We start from the raw sequence: 22,623 nt of genomic DNA, 5'->3' as shown, positions 1-22,623 counted from the left end.
CCTCGTGTGACTGGCAGTCTTTTAAATAACATGTATGTTTAAAATCATAGTAAAACAAGCAGTGCTTAGTTGGCTCCCACATTTTTTCACCGTTGGCAACACTGTTAGCAAAAACAAAGAAACCGGTAGAGGTTTTCATACCAGTTTCTTTGTTTTGCTTTCGGATTCACCCCAAACGGCAAACGGCTGCATCGAACCAAAATGGCCAACTTCAGACTTTGACGATGAGTGCCACTGCACCACCTAGTGCCGCGAGTGTGCAATTACACTTCACGCAACAAAAGCAAAGCCAGTTCCCCGGGGTCACAGACGGCATCCCACGTGGCCCCGCCCCGCCATTTCAGAAGGACTGGACCAACTAGATAATTTGAAGGAGGAAAACAAAACTTTGGTGTTTATTGTCTGTGTGACCTGAAGTTGACCTACGAGCAGCCCGTGGTTCTTTGCGAACGCTGGATTCGAAACGTTGTAGTAGATGAGAGCTGATTGGTTGACAGTTGATGACATCCGTTTCGGGAGTGGGGGCACGTTTATGTGTGTGAAAAATATGATGCTAAAATGCTGACTGGGGTGGGGGGGGGGCGCTCCCCTCATCATGCAATGTGGTGATTTATTGTCATTGTTATTATTCGGGCGAGGAGGAGGAGACACCGCTTGGCGGAGGTAACCGCAAAAGGTGAACGCGGCTCCATCGAGCTCTGCCGCAGCCTGCCGGGAGAGGGAGGGGGAGAGCGGAGCCGAGCGGCGGGGGGCGGGGGGCGGCCGGGGCTCGACGCGGGACGGTTGCGCTCCTGGATTTCCCCCCGCCGGCAAGGCACGGCACGGCACGGCACGGCGAGGAGCTGGCGTCGGCCGCGAATATGGAATGAGAAGGGACGGCGGCTGGAGATGGGCCGGCCGGCGCTGACATCCGCTTGAACTTCCTCGGCTGGCGGCTCGGTTCGGACATGGTAGGACAACAACAACAACAAACAGCAGGCAAAAGCTGTTGGGCTCGCGAGACGCGGCGTGTCCCAAAAAGGCCACGGAGCCCACTTAGCGAAATCGCTGGCCGCACAACTTGTCCCCTTTGGTTTTCTTTGCCCCTGTTTCCCTTCTTGAACGGCCCGAGTGCGACGTCGGCGAGTCGCTCGCCAGACCTGCTTTCAAATCGAGCGGTTTCAACAACATGTGGACATTAGCAGCTTCTGGCGTCAGTCGGTAAACGAGCGCTTTAGCTTCTCCAACACTTGCGCTCGGAGCTACAATTCGGTTCGGTCGCAGCCGTCGACACGCAACGCTTTGTCTTTTAAAAGCTGGACTTTTAGAGTTGAGTTGCCGCCGATCGCTTCCCTTCGGCGGGGCGGAAGTTAGCCTCGGAAACGGGGGTCAAACTTGTTTATATTGTCCTTAAGGGGCTTTGATAGCGTCCGGGCTCGACGCCGAATTTGTCCGAAGGCCTCGAAAGAAGAGAACGTTTGCTGGTTAATGCGGGACGGCGCACAATTCTGCCACGAATTTGGCTCAATCCGGATCGCTGTCTTTTCCGAAGCGAGTTCGGCGCGAGGACGCTTCGGGTTGCGGAAGCGCCGCTCGAAAGCTCGTCCGGCCCGGGCCGGGCCGGGTCGGTTCTGCGTGGCGTGCGTGCTGAGCGACCGGCCGGCCGGTATGTCGAAGTTCCTCCCGGCGGCGAAGCCTGCGTGTTACTCAGCAGAAAATGGCCGCAGTCGGACACAGCGGGCCGAGGGACGAAAGTGCGGCTAAGCAGAGGCCCTCGGGTTCCGGCCGGCAGCCGCACCGAGAGCCGGTTTGTCTCGGTCCACGGGCCGAAGAAGAAGCGGCACAGGACCGACAGCAGGCACGCTCTTCCCTGCGCCGGCGGCAGCAAAGTGACGTTTGACGATTTGGAGGTTGTCAAAAGTGTTGATTTGAAACTTCCGCCATTCAGCAGACGCCACTGACTTAATGTGTCTCTTATTTTTCTTTTCAAACGATGACTTGCACCGACTTTTGAATCAAAAGAATTGCTCTGAATTGCGTCAAAAGTAAAACAAAACAAAACAAAAAAACAATGCCATACTTGCGGTCGTATTGTGTGGCGTGCCTTTAAGGGGCGTGTCCCGATGGGTGATGTCATTCCTGCCCGGGTGCGAATCGGACACGGCTTCTCCTTTGAGTGTCCTCATTCTGTCCTTACACGCCAGGGTATTAGCATACGGGAGTTGCGAACTCCGCCAACCAATTGCGGGGCACAACAACAAACGTTCATGCAGCCAATCACACATAAGGACAGTTTAATACCTCCAGTACACCTGCGACGTTGGTTTTGGGGTGTGGGAGGAAAAGAGAACCCACAACAGGCTCAGGGAGAACTCGCAAACTCCACACAAGAATGCCGGCAGCAGGTGGATTTGACCTCAGGTCGCTGAACTGTGAGGCGGACGTGCTAACCACTGCCCCGTCCGGCTGCCCCCTTTCTTTTCCGTCACGACATTTTCTTCTCTTTTGAGTCGTACGCAAAGTGTGTAGATGATAATCATAAAGTCACCCCAAGCTGTGCAGAGTACAACATTTTTATTGCATCGTTTACAAAGCGCAGCGAGCACAAGTGGCGGCTACAAACAATCCTTGTGTAGTACACGCGTCCACTTTTGCTCGTGTCTTTGTTCTCAGGATGAGTTCCATCCGTTCATCGAGGCGCTGCTGCCGCAGGTGCGTGCCTTCGCCTACACCTGGTTCAACCTGCAGGCGCGCAAGAGGAAGTACTTCAAAAAGCACGAGAAGAGGATGACCAAAGAAGAAGAGAGGGCCGTCAAGGAAGAGCTCCTCGGCGAGAAGGCGGAGGTGCGTCCGATAAAAAACTCATTTTTCTACCGGCCCGATGCGCGTTTACATCTTCAAGAATTCTGTCTTGCATAATTGGTTTATTCCAAAGATGAGTAAAATGTGCTGATGTAAATGCACATTCATTCTTGTCATTTTCTTTAAAAAAAAAAAAAGGATGAGCAGCTATAGAAAATGGATGATTTTTCATTTAACCTGGCACCCGGTTGCTTTATTAATTTCTTGCCAATGAAATACGTTTGTAGAAGTATTTTACTTCATGCAGTTATTTGACATCAGTCAGTTGATTACTTTATGTATGTCAAGTAAGAAAATGGAACATATCTGAGTTTATTCACAAGTTATATAACTCGATCCCTTGATAGAATTGCTCAGTGGATGAAATTCTTTTGTTTTTATTGCTCTGTGCTCTGTTGCTTTAGAGGAAAATGTTTACTTATTAGGTTTTTACTTTTTTTTTGTTAGATTTAGTTATAATTCTGTCCGATGTTAGTAATACCATTTCTAAAATGAGCGTGGGTTATTTTTAAAATATAATCGGTTTCATCAATTTTATTCTTATATTTTTGATCTGGTGACCTGGTTTGTCCATCAGATGTTCAAAGAAGTAAATTGTGCAAAACCCTTTCTGAGACGATTCAATATTTGGATGACCCTAGATTTACTCGTGAACAATCGCTACTGCATCATACTGAGCACCGTTTCCCAAATGTTTTCCCCCTCAACAAGTAAAGACAACTATTAGAGACATCTTGAAATATAATGACAGCAGTTACATAAACCAAAAGGATTTTTCTAATGGCAGATTTTCGAGACCTGTGTTGTTATTTTTGGTCAGGCACCACGGTGGACAGTCCCGGTTCCGATTGATCGTGTAATACTCTTATTGTCCAGGAGAGAGCGCCAGAAATGCTCTGTTCATCTAATCCGGGCTCAGCTAGTTTTCGCTTGCTCCCATTGTTTTAGAACTACGGCCAACTCCCGCAATCCATGCTAATCTTTAAGTGTAGGGAGCCACTGTCTTTCTTGTTTCTGTTCAGGCGCCCTGGCGGACAGCCGCAGGTGCTAAATATGAAGTCCCATCCCCCTTTGTTGACGTCATTGTTGTTTGGGCGGCAGGTGAAGCAGAAGTGGGCCAGTCGCCTCCTGGCCAAACTGCGAAAGGACATCCGGCCGGAATGCCGAGAGGACTTTGTCATGTCCGTCACGGGCAAGAAGGCGGCCTGCTGCGTCCTGTCCAACCCCGACCAGAAAGGCAAAATGCGTCGCATCGACTGCCTGCGGCAGGCCGACAAGGTGGAGGGGTGGGCGGGGCCGGCCGAGTCCCCGGGGCGGGCGGGGGTCTGACGCGGATCTTTGCGGGCCCGCAGGTGTGGCGGCTGGACCTGGTGATGGTCATCCTGTTCAAGGGGATCCCCCTGGAGAGCACGGACGGCGAGCGTCTGGTCAAGGGCGGCCACTGCGCCAACCCGCTGCTCTGCGTGCAGCCCCGCCACATCTCCGTCTCCGTCAAGGAGTTGGACCTCTACCTAGCCTACTACGTCCACCGCAGAGGCCAGTACGCTTCTCCGTTGTGACGGGAGCTCTTTGCCAGGCGGCGCCTTTCAAAGAAAAAAGAAAAACAAGCAAACAAAACCAGTCAACTTTGGCACACCAATTGACCGGCGACCAATCAGTTATTTGTCGATACGCGGCCCGACATTGGCCGCCAATCTTTCCGTAGGTGCCTGGACACCGACAGACGACCAGTCGTTTATCATTTCTATCGGCGGCCCGACAAAAAGTGTCCGCGCTGATACATATTGACAGGCCGACTACCAGACCGCTCGGTTATTTGTCGACATTCGTCCTGAGCGGCGACCGATCCGTTATTTTGCCACCTGTGTCCTGAAGTTGACTGGCCGCTGCCCATTTGTTCCGAGTAATCATCTACAGCATTTGCCAGCGGGTGCAACCAGATTCTTTGTCTAGACACGCTTTGACAAAAACTGACGAGCAATCCTGGTGGGATAGGCCGCCATCTTGTAAAAAGACACTTTTGCGCCTGGCGAGCATCTGCACTCGCTAGCCCACGGCTCCGCGGGCTCACAGCGCTTTCTCCTTTGTGTGTTTGCGCAGAGGCGGAGGAGGGCGGCAGTCCCGCTCGGGCGGCGGCGTCCGACCAGGAGGACGCCGGCGCCGCCACTATGGGTGAGCCGGCGCGCCGCAGCGCTCGCGTCGTGTTCGAGCGCGCCCTTCACCCGGCGCTCCATGCGGCAGACGCCCCCGAGTTCCAAGACGCCTTCGTCACGTCGGGAGTTTTCAGCGTCACCGAGCTGGTGCACGTGTCCAGAAGTACGTAGCGGTTTTGCTTTCCGTTCTTACATGAACCTTTGAAACATCTTCCTTCTCGGGGCATTGATTGATCATTATCCAATAGTTAATGGACATTTGTCACTTTGAGTGGCGGTGTCAACGTGTTTCACTGCAACATGTAATATCAACGGCGGCCAGAGGTGGCGCCAAAAACAAAGATCAAGACAAGTAAAGCGCAAAGGATCAACTAATTCAGTGTGGCCCGCGGCCCTGCGCCAGTCCATCCACGGATCGGAGCTGGCCTGCGAACCGGCGTTTGGGGTCCTCTGCTATTCAGTAGCCATCTATGGAAAAAGCTGTTGTCCCTCTTGTTTATTGTTGTTTAGCTTTTTTCGTCATTTCGAACTAACGAACAAATAATGAAAAAATAACACAAATCATTGGTAAACAGCACTCAAGAAAATGTTTTTCAAGGACTTTTATGCAATGTAACCAGTCAACGGGACAATTGATTGTGACAGGCCGCCCTCGTAGCCCTCATTTCTTAAGCCTATCCCGCAAAGGGGTCAAAAAACAAAAACTCGATTTGAATGTCGTTTGCTTTTCTATGAACAAAGGAGAAAATCAAAGAACTCAGATGGCAAATATGATTTTTGCGGGAAACAAAAAGTGAAGCTTTGGCTTGAAGGTCATTTTAGCCAGGCCGAGGATGCGCCTGAACGCCACGTGACACAACTGCTTTTAGAAGAAGGCCTGAAGGCAGTGGGTCACTGTCATCTGTGTGTGTGTGTGTGTTTGCGTGTGCGTGCGTAGCCCCCGTCGTCTCGGCGCTCGGACCAAGTTTCTCCATCGGGGAGCTTCAGGGCCACCTGGCTTACGACCTCAACCAGGCGCTCCCCCAGCCCGTCAACATGCGGCGCACTCTCGCCAGCACCTCGTCCAGCGGGTACGCGTGCTCACGCGCCAAGTCCTCAGAGAAACCTTTTGCCCAAAGAGTTTAAATTCAGACAAGCTTTTCAACTTCGGAAGACATCCATCGCATCTTTGTGCGCAGGAGTAAGCGGCACAAGTCGGGCTCCATGGAGGAGGAGGTGGCAAGTCCGGCGGGGGAATATTACCACTCGCCGTCCTCTCCGGCCGGCGGCTCCAGAAACTGGACGGACGACATGGAAGGAGGTGAGGCGCCGACCGATTCCGCGTCTGGCGGCGCTTCTCGTCCCTCTCCGTATGTGTGCGCGTCAGGTGCGTCTCCTCCGGTGAAAAAGGCGGAGATGGACAGTCCTTCGGGACAGGAGGACGCTCCCAGGCTGGGATCCTTCACGCAGCATCATCGGCCCGTCATCGCCGTGCACAGCGGTCAGTGGAAAACACGAAAAAAAAAAAAAACGTGTCACCTCCGCAAAAATCCGCATCAGCATTTCTTAAGGGATGCGCCGCTTACGGTATTGGTCACCTCCACTTTGAACTGCTTCTCTCCCAAAGACATATTTGCATATTTTGTTTGAAGCGTCCAGATCTTCAGTCCCGGGTCCTTACTCCTTGATCTTTTTACACTACTCGTCAAGTGTTTGGCTAAAGGAGGGAGGGTAAAGTAGTGAGCGGGTGCCATGAAATGATTTCAATACTAGTCATCAATTACTTTACAGTATATTATATAGTATATAAGAATTCCTCAAAGAATGAAAGACTCAAAAATAGTTGATTACGCTAGGTAATCAAGTACTAAAGTGATTTCTTTAGCAAATAAAATGCTCGAGTCATCGATTAGTCAAGAGTTTTATTGTCATATGCATAGTTAACGTAGAAGAAAGTGCGCATGTCCATCCTGACCCTTTTCTTGACAACGCGCCAGCACAAAGTCCAAACTGATCATTTTGATGCATAATGCATTTGTTGAAGATGAATGAAGTGGCAAAATCCCGATTGCGTTTGGCTGCATTGGCGCGGCCTCTTGACCGTTTTGTACTTGCGCCATTTTGGGCGCACCCTCAGTCCCGCTGTATAATAACTTTGGTGGGAACCCATACAGACAAATCCTGATTTGCTCTTCTGAACGCTCATGCCAGTAGGTAAGGTATGGAATGCGCATGCGAGCGCATTTCGGCAGCCCAAACTTAACGTCAAAGGAAGTTGCATGTGGACCACGCATGCCGGGTGTGCTCCATCATCCTTGTGTGTGTGTGTGTGTGTGTCCCAGGGCTGTCCCGTCCTCACCCGTCGGCGTCTTTGCACTTTGCGTCGTCGTCCTACTTCCCGCACGGAGCCATCCGTTACTCTCCGCACCTGGGCCAGGACCCCCTGAAGGACCTGGTCTCCCTGGCCTGCGACCCCGCCAATCAAAGCTCGGTGAGCGGGCGCCGGCCGCCGCCGGCCCTTCTCCTCCCGCTCGCGCTTCTCGGCGGTCGCGGGCAAGCTCCTGAGCAAGCTTTGCCTTTGCAGCTGAACGGCGGCAACCCGCTGAAAGTGAGCGGCCATTACCTCTCCTCGCAGATGCTGGCCCCCTCCCTGGGGCCGCCCCCGTCCCCCCTGGCCAGGCCCGCCCTGCCCGCCGACGTCAAGCCCCCCAGCACCTCCTCCGACTCCGCCAACTCCCCCACGTCGCCAAGTGAGTGCCTCATTCAACTACAAGAAAAACACTAGTCCATCCAGACTTTTACTTCTACCTATGTGCATATTTTCACTCGGGTGACAAAAACAAAGTCCCATTGATTACAATGAGATGTCTAAAACCAAAACAACCCAAAACCAGGATCATTTTGAAGAGAGGGCCACTTACTCCAATATAGGAATTTCCTAACATTTTTGGAAACGAACGACACTTTTCTGTTCTTTTCGAATTCGTCATTTCTCGTTGACGCTATTAAAACTGCTCAAATACACGTATCGGCTGCTGTCGCGAGTACCAATTTGAAATAAGGCCAGGTACGTACTAAGCACTCATTCAAAATGTTCAGCTTATTCAAGTCAAAGGACCGTACCTTACGGTGGCCCCGAAGTGCAAATCACACAAACAAAAAACCAAGCAAACAAAAGAGGTACTCGCAAGCAAAAAAAGAAGAAGCAAATCATGAAAATGAAAGCACGAAAGAAAAAAGAAGCAAACACCAAAAAAGGAGCACGCAAGAAAAAAGCAAATAATAAAAGACACGCGCGAGAAAAAGGAAGCAACTAAAAAAGACGCACGCAAGAAAAAAAGCACGCGAGAAAAAAGATGCACGCAAGAAAAAGGAAGCAAACAAGAAAGAGGAGCAAAGTAACTTTCCCGCGCAGAAGCCCTTGGTGTGGGTGGGGGAGAGGGCTGTGGACTCCCTCCCGATTGAACAACACGGCCACTTGATTGGACGTGAACAAAGTTCAACAGGACGTCCATTTTGTGAGCATTTTTAAAAATGAGCGCTGCTAGCGATTCAAACGTTATTGCCCTTGTCAAAATGGCGATTCCCTTTTTTGTTCGCTTCGTTTTTCTTTGTGTGCTTTGCACTTCAGCGCCACCGTAGTACCTGCATTTCCCCCCTGCCCATCAAAATAAAGTCCCGAAATTCACCGATTTCATGTCCACGTCCCACTGTCCACATTTTGGAACATTTCCAACTTGAAAGTGTTACGCTCATCGCACACATGCGATCTGCCTTGAACTTTCCGCGTCCGCTTGCGTCGGCATCCATCCTAAGCCGGCTCGCCGCGAGCGGCGCCAAGTCAACGCCGAGGCTTTTTTTCCGCTCGTCTTAATCCCGAGCGCGCCGTTGGGCAGAAGGGCTTGGCGGGCGTCGGTCTTGCTCGCGCGCGCGCACGTAAAAGTGGACTGACGATGTCATCGCCGCAGCGTACTCGGCACCCGGGACCCCGGGGACCCCCCCTGCCAGTCGCTCCTCTTTTGTCGGCGTGGCGCCCCGAGACCCCGGCGGACTCTACCAAGCCCAGGTTGGTCCTCGCCTCGCCGCCTAGACAAAATCCGGACGCTAGCGACGCTACACGTGCGACGTGCGCCGCAATCCGCCGGAGCTGAGCCGGCCCGGCCTGCGTTGCGGTCAGGCTGATCTAGAAAACTTCACAGCTCAGAAAAAAAAAAACAAACTCTGAGCCTGCATTAATTCCCAGCCACACACACACACACACACAGCCTCAATGCAGCCATCATATTTTAAGACTTATGCATCTGCTTTTTTTTTTCTTTTGCTGAATGTACAGTGGTGCCTTGTTATATGAGTGACCCCTTTTTTTCTCGGGATAACTTATTAACTTGAGATTGTACTCCTGAAACCGGAGCTCTGACTGGTGCCGGCGATTCTCCAAAGGAAAATATAAAAACAAAACAGTGAGCGCTAACGGTGCAGCAGCATATGTAGACAGGCACGGTACCAGCCCTCATAGTGGTGACTTTTTTTCTCCTCTGGCCGCCGTCTCCAACCTTTTTGTCTTTGCATCGGAACTTTTGGAGTTAGGACCGTATTCATGGAACAAACATTGTCTTGTATCTCAAGGTGCCACTGGTTTTTTTTCCCATTGTACTGTGTCTCGTTTAGAAAAATGATCATGTTTAATGATGGGACACGTGTGTGTGTGTTTCAGTCTTGGTATCTGGGCAACTGAAACACTACTTGAGCGCTTCCATGTGTGCTCACACCTATATATAACTACACGCTCACATGTGGACAGTACGCGCTCCCCGTATAATACGTACGGTTTATGGGGCCCGGTTGTTTATGGGTCTGGGCACACGCGGACGCAAGCCGGAAGGATTTCCTGGGAAAGGACGTCAATCAAGCCTTTAACCCCGCCCCCTCCCTGCAGGTGCTGCTTCTCATATATGCAAAAAAAGCCTTGCTCTTTTTTTTCTCTCTCTCTCTATTGCCCAAAAGACTCCAATGTGAGAGACCATGTTTTCCTTCAATCTTGATTTTTTTGCACTTTTTTTTTCCCCGCCCTCGCCGCGCTTTATGGTCCCGGCAAAGAAATGGAAAAAAAAAAAAAAAAGACATCGGGACTGACAATCAGCGCGGGCTGCACTCCAGAGAGCGCGCGGGTGCAGGCCACTCCTCCATCGCCACCGAGCCCCTTTCGCGCAGAGCAGAGGGCCGCCTGACACTCGTGCTGACGTTGTTTTGTTTTTTTTTCTTTGTTTTTTTGCCATTACGACACATACAGTATATGACAAATGGGCGCGCGCTCTGTGCGAACGGGGCCGACGTGCGCAAACGGCCTCCAGAGGGAACGTGGACTCCGGCCCGTCCGGTCCCGTCCCCGGCCGGACCTTTTTTGGAAAGTCTCTTTTGCACGATACGTCCGAAAACACAGTATGTGCCTTGCCTTCGGTTCGACGCCCAGAATATTAAGAACAGCGAGAATGACACGTTTCGGAAAGCCGAGCAAACTTTTCACGGTACGGCTACAAGAAAAGAAGAGAAAAAAATTGCATGCCCGTTTGCTTGACGCAGTTACACACTTTTTATCTTGGCATTTCGACGTACTCGGCAGGTGCAATTCTGCCATATATTTCAAAGTCATCTTTAAAGCTAGTTTGAACTCACCTTTTTACAAGTGATTTCAGCTCTAGTGGAGGACAGCGGTATCGCACCACTTAGGAAAGGAAGTAGGGAAAACGCCCTCCCGGCAATTGATTTTTGAAATTTCCGGGAGAAAAAATGCACACGTCATGAGCAAATTTCTCAAGCAGAGGTTTGTTAGCTTCCTATGCAAAACACCGCGGAAATTTTGCGCGACGGAGCTCAAAAGCGAGCGAGCGTTGGCTATCCTCACACTTAATGTCTGTTGCGTTTAGCGGCGCATCCACCGGGGGGCGCCGCTCCATCAAAATCCCTGCAAAGTTTGAGACTAACACTACGACGGATAACTTGAGTTTCGCTCCAGCCGCCGCCTTTGCCGAGATTCTCGCGCTAAGCTAAGCTAAGCGACGAACGACCTTGGCCGTGGCGCCGTTTGAACCCCGCCCCCTCCAGTCATCCGCCGTGCTTCCCGAAACCCGAGATGATCTTTTTATATATATTCTTCTTGATTTGCATGCACGTTTAACAAGCTTCTCCTATAACTGAAACACACGAGTGTGTCTAAATACTTTGAATGTACATGAAGCGCTGGCCCAGCCATCCCGATGCTAACGATGCTAAAGCTAACCTCTGCCTGGAGGATAAACGTATTATTTGCACAGCGGAAAAGGGACGAAGCGAGCGAGTGACCGACGCGTACGCCAAGACATCAAAGAGACCAAAGCCATGCGCATCTTTTTTTTAGTTGGGATTCCCTCAAAGGGCTTTTCGCGGCCCCCCCAAACCAAAGCCGAGCGTTGTGTCGGTTTAGCTCGAAGCTCTTCGGCCGCCACGCGCTGCGTTTTATTGGGACTCTTAAAAGCTGACTGAAAATCTTCAGCATTTAACCATAAGAGCCGCGTCTCCATTTTCTTTCGTCGCGGAACCATTTTCTTTACTTTTTTCTTTGTCCGCTACGGCATTGTTTTGTGCCGGCCGCATGGAAACGATGCTAATTCCAGAGTTTTTATTGTATTGACATATGTATAGTAGTATTCTACCGCGCAATGAAATTCTTCTTCATCAAAGTCACTAAGTGGCCCTTTCGCCAACCGTAGACAACATGTTTTCATGCTACTCGCATGTGAGCGTGTCACGCTAATACACGCCCGACTGTCCGATTTCCGCTTTTTGTTGGGTTAGCGTCCCTTTGGCATATCATTCTGTTGCTACAAAGGCGCGGCAAGCTCCAAACAACAAAATACGATTGCACTTTGTCGTCTTTGTTTCGGTTCGGAAGGCGCGGGCCAAGCGTGGAGCCCCGGTCGAAAGGAGAGGCTAGCTAGCGACAAAGCGCCAGGCTAGCAGCTCAGACGTACCGCGGGGGGGGCACAGTTTTACAGTGCAATGCGATGAATTTCATGTTTTAATGTGATTTCATGTTAAATAGAGCAAAAAAAAAAGCTTTTCAAGTGATCATTTGGGCATCCTGGCACACTTTCCAATTTCAATGTGACATTTTTTCTTTCAACATACGCTGGTACTTTTACTTTAATTGGTTCCGGAAGTCATTTCCTAACGTGAATCTTTCATAAGCAGAGCCGCTCGCAGTCATGTTGGCGCCCGTCTCATAGTACATGCCAACAAAGTCGCCTTTGGTATCTCGAGTTTTCTCTCGTTACGAGAGACTAAAATTTTTCGTAAGAAGAGGCGTCGGTAAATCGAGGTAGCGCCGTAGCTACTTTTGCGTAACGTACTCACGATTAGCGCGTTTTATTGTTGAACGTTATCACGTTAACATGTGAAGTTGGGCTTGTGCTTCTGGTCACCGGCGGCGTCTGCTTTGCGTCATATCAACCAAATCGATTAGTTAGGAAACTATGCTGCTCTTACAAAAAAAAAATCATGGTAAGGCCGAGCGTTGAAAAAGATGGAGAGGTCAACACGTTCTAATCTTTTCTCTGGTGGCAGCGATACATTTGCGCAGCTTGGTCGCCTTTGTTTTCTGAGCAAGCGAATGCAAAAACTTGAATATCAACCTTGATTTGCATGAGGTGTCAATTGCGAGAAGAGGAAGTGACATGTTTGGACTTCCTGTGGCGCCGGGAACACGCGCAGCGCTCGCTGACGGATTCTTTACTTTCAGTATGATTGCCTATGCAAAAAGAACCCATCAATAAAGAAGCTAAATCACAAGGGCTGACGTTTGGACCGTTCTTATCCGATCGCGGCGAAAACCGCAACGATTTGAGCCGAGGTAGACGACGATGATGATGAAGGCCCGTAAAGGGCGGAGCTTGGCCTTTGGCCTGCTCGCGCGGGGGCCCGGGAGGACGCGGCCGGCAAAGTTTAGCCGCGCCTTCGGCCCATCGCGCGTTTGTCAGAGGAATGCTACGAGGGTACCAAGAAATCACGGAGTAGCGTATTTCTCCGAGTAGAGGTTTTCTCCGAGCCCTGCGATAAAGGTGCGCATGTTTTTATCCCTGAGCCTATCAAGGCCTGCCGGCGAACCGGGCTCAGCTATACGGTGACTTTCCACCTTCGACGTGAAAGCTGCCAAACGTCGGCCGCGAATGTTGCGTGGCGCGTGACCGCAGACGAGATAAGCAAAACGGGCTTTGATCTTTATTTCGGTTTCTTTTTATTACGGTGACTCGTCGTAGCGCGGCGAGGCGACGCCGGGCCTTCAGACGGGCTGCGGCGCTTGCGGCAGAGCCACGGCAAGCGGGAACGGACAAATTTGATGGATGGCCGGCTCGTGGGTGCTCAGCTGGGCCGTGCAGGCGGCGCCTTCCGAGCTTTGGTGGAACAAGGGCCCGCACGCGGGCTCCTCCACGCCGGGCGGCAGGGCGGCCGTATCCTGCCCGCGCGACAGAGGAATCGTGAGGCACGCGCGCTCGCCCTGCGCATCTTGCTTTTGCTTACTTTTGGCGGATACAATTCACAATGAAGGTCTTCCACTTGTGCGTTGTTGTTGCTGTAGGAGGCCTTGCAAAAGGCGTGGTGCTTGAAAGAAAAATTCAAGCGGTTAGAGCAATGCGGCCGCTAACTCTCCCCGCGGCCCCGAGCCCTAGCCTCTCCCCTCCCGTTCCCCAGCATTGCCATTCGTTGCCAAAGCATCCTCGTGTAGAATGACGAGCGGCAGTTTAGTCTGAAGCGACTAAACTTCTAATGGAAGAAGCCGTCGGGGGAGGCGCTTCGTCTCCATCTACTGTCAGTCGTTAGCATTAGCAAAAGCTGACTCACGGCTCGGTCCGGGCAGCGGGGCGCGCAGGCCTCGTGGGCCATCTTGGAATTCTTGGAGCAGACCGTCTCCACCACGGCGAACCTGGGCCAGGTCCTCATGCCCGTGGACGGGATGTACTGCCGGCACAAGGAAGGAAAGATGCGGAGGAGGACGCAAAGCCCGAACCGCGGCGAATGCGGCATTGGCTCACCCCGCCGGTTATCAGAGAAATTTCCATCAGGGTAAAGTAGTTGGCGTGGTTGCTCTCCCGGTTGAACTTTTTGACGGCCTCCTCCACCGCCTTGACGCCCGTCTCGTCGTTGAGCGGCAGCAGCGTCGGGCAGTCGGGACAAGTCATGGCCATCTCCGCGTTGCTCATCTCTGCGTGGCCAAAGTGGCAGGGCGGGTCGGGCGGCGGCCGTTTCAAAGGTGGCGCCGGAGGAGGCGGGGCCCACCTGGTTTGGTGTCGCAGGCGTGACTTGTGACTGTCACCGCGTCTCCCATCACGTTCAGCTTGCTGCTGCAGTTGGCCACTGCGCCCTTACACACACACACACACACACACACATGAGGCTTGTTTTTCTATCATAGTGAGACCATCCCATTGAGAAAGGGCATTTCCTAGCTCCTAACCTCAATCATCACAAACTTTTGCGTAACCTCAGGCAAACTCACAAATCACTCTTACTCTAAGAACAAGTATTGAGCCTGAATTTGCGGGCTCCACCAAAAGACAAAAGGTGAAACCCAGAAACTGGTCCCCACCATCCAGCCAAAACCAACACACACACACACACACACACACACAGCTTTGCCTTTCTGTCCAAGTGGGGCCCTCCCGCTGACATCCTGCATCTTCTAACGAGCGTCACAACAGATTGCCTCAGCCGGGCGTGGGCAAACTACGGCCCGGGGGCTGAATGCGGCCCGTCCGGCTCCTCGAGCAGGTGAGTGATAATGTTCATAACTTGTAGGATGGCAGAAGCGTCAGCTGCTTAGCAATAAGATTTTGTTCATTTCAGTTGAGTCATTTCAATAAAGAACAGGGCTGGGACGCTTTTGTTCATGGGCTAATAGCATGAAGGCACCTTTTCGAGATAGAATTTCATCTCTCGAAGACGTTTACCCGCTCGGACTGCATCATGAATTCGCACTGGTCTTCCGTTTTGGGGTTGGTCACGTGACAGTTGGTCTGCATCAGCTTCATATCGATGTCGATGTGGCAACCGCCCGCCGCCTGCGCCGCAAACAGCGGAAACAGAGATCAGACAGGTTTTTCTCCATCGATCGAGACAACGCTCGGCTTTGGAAGAACGTTTGAGGACGTTACTCACCTGTTCGTACTTGCTGGCCAGGATCTCGCGCAGCTTGAACTTGAAGCCGTGCCCGTGATGCTCGTTGATGTGTCGGACGGCCAAGTGGGCGGCCTCCGCCGCGCTCTCCGCGCCGCAGGTCAACGCCGGCGACACGGAAGCCGCGGGGGGGGCCAGGCAGGCGCAGCACAGCGCCACAGCCAACAGGTGAGCCAGCATGGTGATGACGAGGAAGCGGGGGAAACCGAGCGGCGGCCCCTCCCGAGCCGCCGCCGCGCTTTTATGGCCGCCGGCGAGGAGGCGGACAAACATAGACTTTAACCGCATCCGGGTCCGGGGCCTCTGATCGCCAATGGTGCGGCCGGGTTCGGGTCAGGTGACGGGCCCTCTAACCTTGAGCCGAAATCATCTGGAAAATCGATGCCGCAAACAACCGAGTTTTTGTTGACTCGTCAGTCACGCGTGCAGCAGCAGCGAGTCAAAAAAAAAAAGACAGGCCGTATGCACCCGCACCGGCGTAAAGCATTCTCGCGTGCGCGCCTTCACTGACCTCACTTGACCTCTGGATCCAGGGTGAATAGCATGCTCGTCCTGGACTTTTGATAAAGGACAACGCCTGTTTGTAGATAAACTGCGAGGGGCTTGCAAATGTACATTACGCAGCGAGGTCATGATTTGTGTTTCTGTGATGATGTCCAGATGCACAAAAGGCTCATTTTCCCTTCATTGGATCAGTTACGGGAAAGACATACTTTCCTTTTCAAATTGGACTGATTTGAAACGACGTTCCCCCCGGGAGACGGCCGCCCTCCCCGGTTCGGGAAACGTGCCCGAGTCGCCTCATCAGCCTCGTACGTCTCACCTGCTTTGTGGTTTAGGGTCACGTGAGGTCGATCGTGCACGCCCTAGGTCGATAGCAGGAGGCGCTACAGGGCAAATATAGAGCAGTGTTATTGCGCTTTTTGTTTTTTTTTGCAGGTCTGTGTTGGACAATACGATTGGTTTTCATTCATCAAACGCATCCATCACTGTACATTTGAACCCGGATCGTTCAAACGATTTTTAATTTTGCTTTTTTTTTTTCCTTTCACAAAACGTCTCGTGTTGTCAGTTGTGCATTTTACAAGTCCACGTGAATGCGTCAATGCGCGGCCACGGCTAATGAGATGACAAGCGGCAGGAATTGGCGATTGCTCGACGGAGCTCGTCGGCTCGCTCGAAGTCTGCAGGCGCGTTCCGGTCCTCGGTCGGGGTCAGCTTGTCGGTAATCGCCGTAACGCTGGGCCGTACTACGCCGTGGCCCCCTCGGGCCTCCGTCGACTACCTAGTTGCAAACACGGCTTGGAGGTGACGCTGCCGGAAGTCCTCCGAAGCAATTCTCGGTTTTCTGCTTCTTGAGGACGCTTGCATGTAGACGCATTGTCCTTCCCCGCTGGACCGATGAGGTTGAATTTGATTTTCTTCAATCACTGGCCGCGTCAGAGGACATCGTCTGGGTGGCGGGGTTAGGCCTCACTCCCAGCCATCGTTCTTTCATCTACTGCAAACGACGTGGCAGTGTCTCAGGAAATACTCACGCCTCACCTGTTGTCTGGGTCGGTCATGTGATTAGCAAGCCGAGCCCACCGACCAATCATATTCAATCACCAAAACATCAATGCTCAATACATCGAATAGGAGCGCGTAACTTTGGATTTTGTCCAAACATTTGATTCCTTGCGCTCGGCAGTCTTTACAAGTTCTAAAGTGCTTGAAGTGCTCGCTCACTTTTGTTTTGAAGCGTCATACTTTTGCCAAACCAACTTGAGCGTGGATTACATCTACCAAAAGTAAGTTAGCGATCGAAGCTCATGCGCTCGTAACCGCAAGGCCAAACGCCCAAATGTTTTGTTATTTGCAGGATGGGACGCGTGCAGACCCTTGTTCCATATAAGTCCCGAAGCGGCGCCGCGCTTCGCAACTTGATGTTTAAAAAAATTCAAGCGGTTCAAGTGTTCTTCCTTCACGTAGCTTTATTAGCCCACAGTCTTAATTTATTGAGGCGAGACCTTTAGCGGGAAGGGGCAAATGTGGTGGACGGACGGCTCCGGGTCTCCGAGCTTGACCTTGCACGCGCAAGCTTCGGCGCTCTCGTGAAAGAGCAGCTCGCAAACCGGTTCCTGCTCGCCAGCTGGGAGGGCTCGGGAATTCTGCGGAGAACCGGAGAACCCCTGTTGAGGCGTTGTACAAGTCGAGGCCGTTGTGCCGCACGCTTACCTTGGGTGGGTACATTTCACACTTGAGCTCCCCCACTTGTCTGTGCACGTTGTAAAAGACGCTTTCGCAGTAGAAGTGATACTTTGAGGAAAGAAATTGAGCTTTCAACAACACGCAATCAATCTTTTAACGGTCTCGGGGCCAAATAGAAGCCGTGGACCCGCATTAGCCTAAGTTTGCGGGAACAATCCCATCCATCCATCCATCCGTTCCCAGGGACCCGACTGAGAACCCCGCCCACCGTCGGCAACTCACAGCTCTGTCGGGGCAGCGGGGCGCGCAGGCGGCAAAAGTATGCGTGGCCTCTCGCGGGCACGTGGTCTCCACCAGGGCGAACTTCAGCCAGGTGATGGTGCCGACGGCGGCCACGTACTGACGTGAAAAGTCAAAGGGCGCGTTTAGAGCCGCCGGCAAAAGCGGCCAAAATATCACTCACCTCTTCTGTTAGCTGAGCCGCTTCCAGCAGCGTGAAGTAGTTCTCCTGTTTGCTCTCCTCGTCGAACTTGCGCACAGCCTCCTCCACTGCCTTCGCGCCAGTCGGGTCCGTGAGGGACAGCAACTTGGGGCACTTCGGACAAAGGCTCAGCATCTCTTCTTTAGTGTGGTCTGTTCCCAAAAAAGATATATACATATTTTGCATATAGGCATCCAAAAAAGGCACACCACCAAAGCCACACGTACCAAAAAAAAAAAAAACTTTGGAAAGGTTACGGGAAAGTAAAACCTGGTCTGGTGGTGCATTCATATTTGATGATTTTGGCCACGCCCCACATAACCCAAAACTCAACGCTGCAGGTGGCCACTGCCCCCTAAGGTTCACAAAAACAAAAGACTTAGCACAGGGGTGTCAAACTCATTCTTCTCGAGGGCCACGTTGCAGTTACAGTTTCTGTCATAGGGCCGGGATGACTGTGATAAAATACATTTTGGGTGTATTTGTCACACTTCCAACTAGTATTGAAATCAGAGAGAGGGTGAGGACAAAAAGCTCACTTTTTTTCCCCCAAACAATTTCAAACTGACTTACAAATGTGATATTTTGACCGGTAACTTGACTTGGCCGCGTGAAATGATGTGGCGGGCCGGATCTGGCCCCCGGGCCTTGAGTTTGACACCTGTGACTTAGCATATCAACAGCTTTTGACTCTTAAGAGTTTTCTTGTCATACGCATAGCAACACTACACAAGGATTTTTTTTTTCTGTTCACCTCCCCAAGCAGGCTACGTTCCACAATCGAGCAAATAATGAAGCGGGCAATAACAAAAGCAAAAAACAGCAAGGGCAATAATAATAATAATAATGCACTAATTTGTGAACGGATTTATATTCTGAGCATATTACGGAGTAGATGGAGCAGAAGAAACTGTGGCATAAGTCTAAGATGGCTACGTACCCATTCGTTGTGTTGCCAGAGTGCGCACTGGTCGTGAGGCTTGGGGTTGGTGAAATGACATTTGGTCTGCACCAGCTGCACGTTCACGTCAATGTGGCAACCGCCTGAAAACTGAATTCAAAAATAAAGTCCGCTCGCAAAAGCCGCTTAGCCGCGGCGCTCGCTAACCTGTCGGTATTTGCTGCTCGCCACCCTCCGCAGCCTGAACTTGAAGCCGTGCTTGCGGTGGTCGTTTATATGCCGGACGGCCGCACCGGCCGCCGCCTCGGCGCCGTCCTCGTCGCAAGTCACCGCCAGAGGCGCCGCCGAGCCGACTAGGGCGGCGGCGCACAGACCCAAAACAAAGAGGCGAGTCGCCATTATGGGGAAGAAGCGCAAGCGGCGAACCTTTTCGCGCGCGCGCTTTAAGCGGGCCGACGACCAATCGTGGAGGCGGACAAACGCCTCGCACCTGCGTGTCAGTCCGTGCGGGCAATCAGTCACCGTGGCGACCGCTTGTTCATCTCAGCTGCATGATTAAGCGGGCTCGACGCCACCTGTTAAGACCGCGCAAGTCAACTTGAGTCGGCACAATCTCGAAGGGCTTCGCGGATGATGAGAAATCGCAGATAGCGATCAGAAAGACATACTGTATAAAAGTAGATACGATTTATCAAGATAGATAACGGCATCGCACAGAAAGTCAGAAATACACAACGGCGTCGCCTGAAGAAGAAAAAAACTCAAAATCCCATCTGGGGAAAATCAGACAACTTCAAAAGGGACTGCGGATGGGCGGAGCCCTATAATTATCCTAATGAGTGGACATCAGGTGGCTGTTAGCAGCTAATAGCAGCTCCTGTTAGCTCAGGTTCTTATTTTCAATAAAAGAAGTGTGCGGACCGAACCGACGTCCGAGTCCATCCTTGTTCGCGCACGGAAATGTTACGGAAGTCGAGTATCGTGTCAAGTTTATGACGTCTCCATCTAATTCTGTTATTTCACTTGACTCAATTGCGGAAGAAGAAAAACTGGAACGTGTTGAACTGGCCCTATGTTTGCTGCCCGCTCACTATGTGGGAAATCTGGAAGGCACTTCATCTATGGATAAGAAAATGAGGTATAGACAAAAAAGTTTTGCTCTAATTTTTTGACATAATTGCATGGCTGTTGCACACTACCAGAGGATATAGCATTTGACCCTAAAATTAAGGCTGCATCTTTTATACGGGTGCATCTTACTCGGGGATTTACATTATGTCCTGTGCTCAAAACCTAGACTGAAAGACACGCCTCCAGCTTCATCATATACCTTGTAGATGTCGAGTGCAGTTGAAGGCCCCCGTTTGAAGAAAACGCTTGACCGACCCATGTTGGGAGCCACGCCGTCATACGGCACCTTGCGGATGTTTGAACCTTTTCAAAAGTAGTTTACAAAAGGTTCATGTTTGTCACTTTTATTTGGATTTGAACCTTGAATGAAAGTGAGCACAGATAAAGACCAAAGTCCCAATCTTTTATTTGCTGGGGAGGTGCAGCGAGGTCACGCCGGGCTTCCCGGCCACCGCCGCACAACAAGCGGGAAGGGACAAATGTGGTGGACGGCCGGCCGGTCGACGCCGAGTTGGGCCCTGCAGGCGAACGCTTCCGGACTTTCGTGGAAGAGCGCTTGGCACGCACCTTTGGGTGCGCCGGCCAGAGGTCGGCGCCAATTCTGCGGGGAGGCCGCATTTTCTTCCTGTGCGGGGTCAGACGAGCGCTGCGCCTGTGGACTTACTTGTGGGGGATACGTTTCACATTTGAGTTCATCAATTCGTTCTTGTTGGTTGTAGTAGGTGACTTTGCAAAAGACGTGACGCTTACAAAACAAAAAAAGAATCGCAAATTCAGAATCTGTACGCTCGAATCCAAAACGCTACCAGCGCTAGTCAAAAACTTTTGTCTTTGCAGGCCAACTCACCGCTTGGTGGGAACAGAGAGGACCGCAGGCCGCAAACGTCTTTTTGGCCTCTCTGGGACAGTCCGTCTCCACCAGCGCCAACATGACCCAGGTCAACTTGCCGATGGATGGGATATACTGCAGCGCCAAGGAAGGTGAGGGGGGGGGGGGGGGGGGGACGCTTCGCGAGCGCCATGCTCACCCCGCCTTTCTGCTGAGCAATTTCCATCAGACTGAAGTAATGGCGATGGCGGCCTTGGCGGTTGAACGCCAGCGCCGCCTGCTGCGCCGCCTTCACGCCCGTCGGGTCGTCCAAAGGCAACAAAATGGGGCAGTCGGGACACATCCGCACTATTTCCGCATTGGTGTATTCTGCAAAAACCCGACCCAAGCTTTGTAGCACCTTTCCGCTTCAAAATGGCAACTGGCAGTTATTAAACGTGACCTCGGGCCAGGTCCTGTCCAAGTCTTCCTTTTGGAAGGAAAGAGTCCTAGACTCGACCTGAGCCCCTTTTTTCACATGGCTAAGATAGATTTTCATATTAGATTGGTCGCGTACAAAGTAAATCAAAACAAGGGGGGGGGGTAATCACTTGAAAACCTATCCCCCAGGGGTTAATACAATAGGCAATAGGTTTCATGAAACCCTGTGACGATAAGGCACAACTGCCACCCCACAGGAAAAATGACCTTGGGACTGGAGAGTTTTGTTAACGCGCGTTTACCTGGGCGGGTTGTGCAATGGTACCCGCTAACGGTGGGCGCGCCGTATGCGATCCAAAGCCTGACGCTGCAGGTTGCCACCGCGCCCTGAGGGGGAAAAAAAACAAAAAGGTCTGCACTAACACTCATTGAAAGGGGGGGATTGGGGTTCTGAATATTTACACGCTCGTCCTTTTGGAAGGGAGCGCACTGCTGGTAAGGTTTGGGGTTGGTGAAGTGACATTTGGTCTGCACCAGCTTGAGCCACACGTCCACGTAGCAACCCGACGGCACCTGCGTAAACACATTCATGCAAATCAGTCGGGGAGGGGGCTAATGAAATATTAGCCACACGGCACCGGTTGCATTTGGCTTTCAGCGCCACTCGATGGCGCCAGAGAGCAAACATGAAGCTCCGCAGCGCGTGCAAACCGATTGGCGTCAAGAGGTTTCCATATTGTATGCGAGCGCGTACCAGTCGGCGCTGGAAGTCGAGGACCTCGTGCAGCTTGAACTTGAAGCCGTGCCGGCGGCACAGGTCGATGTGACGCACGGCCAGGTCCGACAGCGCCCGCTCGCCGCCCTCGCGGCAGCTCGGCCCCGGCGGAATCGACGCGGCCGCTAACCACAGCAGCGCGGACGCCAAAAGGTAAGTCGCCATCGCCGAGATCGGCCGAGCGCGCGTGCGCTTTAAGTAGGCCGCTCGCACCTGCCGGCAATCAGTCACCGTGGTGACAACCGCCACATCGGAAACCGGCAAGTTCCACGTGTACGAAAGCGATCATTTTCTTGGGGGAGGGGAAAAATGCTTTTTTTAAGGCTTACCTTCGCGTTTAAAGAACAAAATCACGAGTCAGTATTCCATGAGTTGCTTCATTTGAATTCAGAAAACACCACAAACTTTGGAACTTGGAATTCATCCCTAAAACTTTTTTTCGATCAAAAATGACATCGCAAGAAAATGCACTATTTTGGAAATAATGCAAGTGCATTTTGGAGAGGGGAAAAAGTCTAAAAATGTATAAAATTGTGCTCAGTCGTAGATTGAGATGTCCACTGAGAAAATATGTACATGTAATTAATGATTTTTTTTTCAAAATATTCCCATCCCTAAAAAGCCACGTCTTCTCAATAGACTTTACAATATTATATTCTTTGCCAACCCTCTAATCCAAACGCAAAATCCAATCCAATCCAATCCAACTTTATTTGT

General features: G+C 51.7%; 4 protein-coding genes across 4 annotated transcripts; 1 reads left to right on the top strand and 3 right to left on the bottom strand.

The window, feature by feature from the left end:
* Positions 1–665: 665 nt before the first annotated feature.
* On the top strand, positions 666–12,797 carry nfic (nuclear factor I/C). The gene is given in 14 exon segments (XM_088425687.1): positions 666–895; positions 897–950; positions 2,653–2,823; positions 3,943–4,119; positions 4,194–4,377; positions 4,942–5,013; positions 5,083–5,157; positions 5,932–6,064; positions 6,173–6,294; positions 6,361–6,474; positions 7,316–7,464; positions 7,558–7,723; positions 8,942–9,039; positions 9,688–12,797. Coding segments are annotated over 14 exon segments (1,566 nt in total). The 5' UTR covers positions 666–865; the 3' UTR covers positions 9,709–12,797.
* Positions 12,798–13,218: 421 nt separating this feature from the next.
* Positions 13,219–15,411, bottom strand: LOC148416787 (alpha-2-HS-glycoprotein-like). Its single transcript, XM_088426375.1, has 7 exons — positions 15,162–15,411; positions 14,954–15,064; positions 14,283–14,367; positions 14,039–14,208; positions 13,848–13,964; positions 13,527–13,607; positions 13,219–13,461 (listed from the first exon to the last, which is right to left on the bottom strand). The coding sequence occupies exons 1-7, from the start codon at positions 15,357–15,359 to the stop codon at positions 13,288–13,290; spliced, it is 936 nt and encodes a 311-aa protein (XP_088282501.1). The 5' UTR covers positions 15,360–15,411; the 3' UTR covers positions 13,219–13,287.
* Positions 15,412–17,126: 1,715 nt separating this feature from the next.
* On the bottom strand, positions 17,127–20,185 carry LOC148416786 (alpha-2-HS-glycoprotein-like). Its single transcript, XM_088425838.1, has 8 exons — positions 20,082–20,185; positions 18,959–19,326; positions 18,791–18,901; positions 18,121–18,205; positions 17,833–18,002; positions 17,652–17,768; positions 17,397–17,477; positions 17,127–17,329 (listed from the first exon to the last, which is right to left on the bottom strand). The coding sequence occupies exons 2-8, from the start codon at positions 19,148–19,150 to the stop codon at positions 17,174–17,176; spliced, it is 912 nt and encodes a 303-aa protein (XP_088281964.1). The 5' UTR covers positions 19,151–19,326; positions 20,082–20,185; the 3' UTR covers positions 17,127–17,173.
* Positions 20,186–20,289: 104 nt separating this feature from the next.
* LOC148416785 (antihemorrhagic factor cHLP-A-like) lies at positions 20,290–22,147 on the bottom strand. The gene is made up of 7 exons (XM_088426083.1): positions 21,886–22,147; positions 21,594–21,704; positions 21,434–21,518; positions 20,911–21,080; positions 20,730–20,846; positions 20,547–20,627; positions 20,290–20,483 (listed from the first exon to the last, which is right to left on the bottom strand). Exons 1-7 carry the CDS (start codon positions 22,069–22,071, stop codon positions 20,313–20,315), a joined length of 921 nt encoding a protein of 306 aa, XP_088282209.1. The 5' UTR covers positions 22,072–22,147; the 3' UTR covers positions 20,290–20,312.
* Between the last annotated feature and the right edge of the window lie 476 nt (positions 22,148–22,623).

Source organism: Hippichthys cyanospilos, chromosome 10, assembly GCF_059441005.1.
Source record: "Hippichthys cyanospilos isolate Australia breed blue-spotted pipefish chromosome 10, RoL_Hcya_1.0, whole genome shotgun sequence".
Lineage (NCBI taxonomy): Eukaryota > Metazoa > Chordata > Actinopteri > Syngnathiformes > Syngnathidae > Hippichthys > Hippichthys cyanospilos.
This window is presented reverse-complemented; position numbering and strand designations above follow the sequence as displayed.

Bases quoted from the DNA above. Each gene is read 5' to 3' on its own strand.
- LOC148416786 (XM_088425838.1), bottom strand. From the start codon at position 19,150: ATGGCGACTCGCCTCTTTGTTTTGGGTCTGTGCGCCGCCGCCCTAGTC. The intron at 17,478-17,651 runs GTGAGTTGCCGA...CTTTCCTCAAAG, and splicing joins CCCGCTGCCCCGACAGAGCT to TATCACTTCTACTGCGAAAG. The intron at 17,330-17,396 runs GTAAGCGTGCGG...GGTTCTCCGCAG, and splicing joins GTGAAATGTACCCACCCAAG to AATTCCCGAGCCCTCCCAGC.
- LOC148416785 (XM_088426083.1), bottom strand. From the start codon at position 22,071: ATGGCGACTTACCTTTTGGCGTCCGCGCTGCTGTGGTTAGCGGCCGCG. The intron at 21,519-21,593 runs GTAAATATTCAG...TTTCCCCCTCAG, and splicing joins CCTTCCAAAAGGACGAGCGT to GGCGCGGTGGCAACCTGCAG. The intron at 20,628-20,729 runs GTGAGTTGGCCT...TTGTTTTGTAAG, and splicing joins CTCTCTGTTCCCACCAAGCG to CGTCACGTCTTTTGCAAAGT.
- LOC148416787 (XM_088426375.1), bottom strand. From the start codon at position 15,359: ATGCTGGCTCACCTGTTGGCTGTGGCGCTGTGCTGCGCCTGCCTGGCC. The intron at 14,368-14,953 runs GTAAACGTCTTC...TGTGTGTGTAAG, and splicing joins TCATGATGCAGTCCGAGCGG to GGCGCAGTGGCCAACTGCAG. The intron at 13,965-14,038 runs GTGAGCCAATGC...TTGTGCCGGCAG, and splicing joins TTTCTCTGATAACCGGCGGG to TACATCCCGTCCACGGGCAT.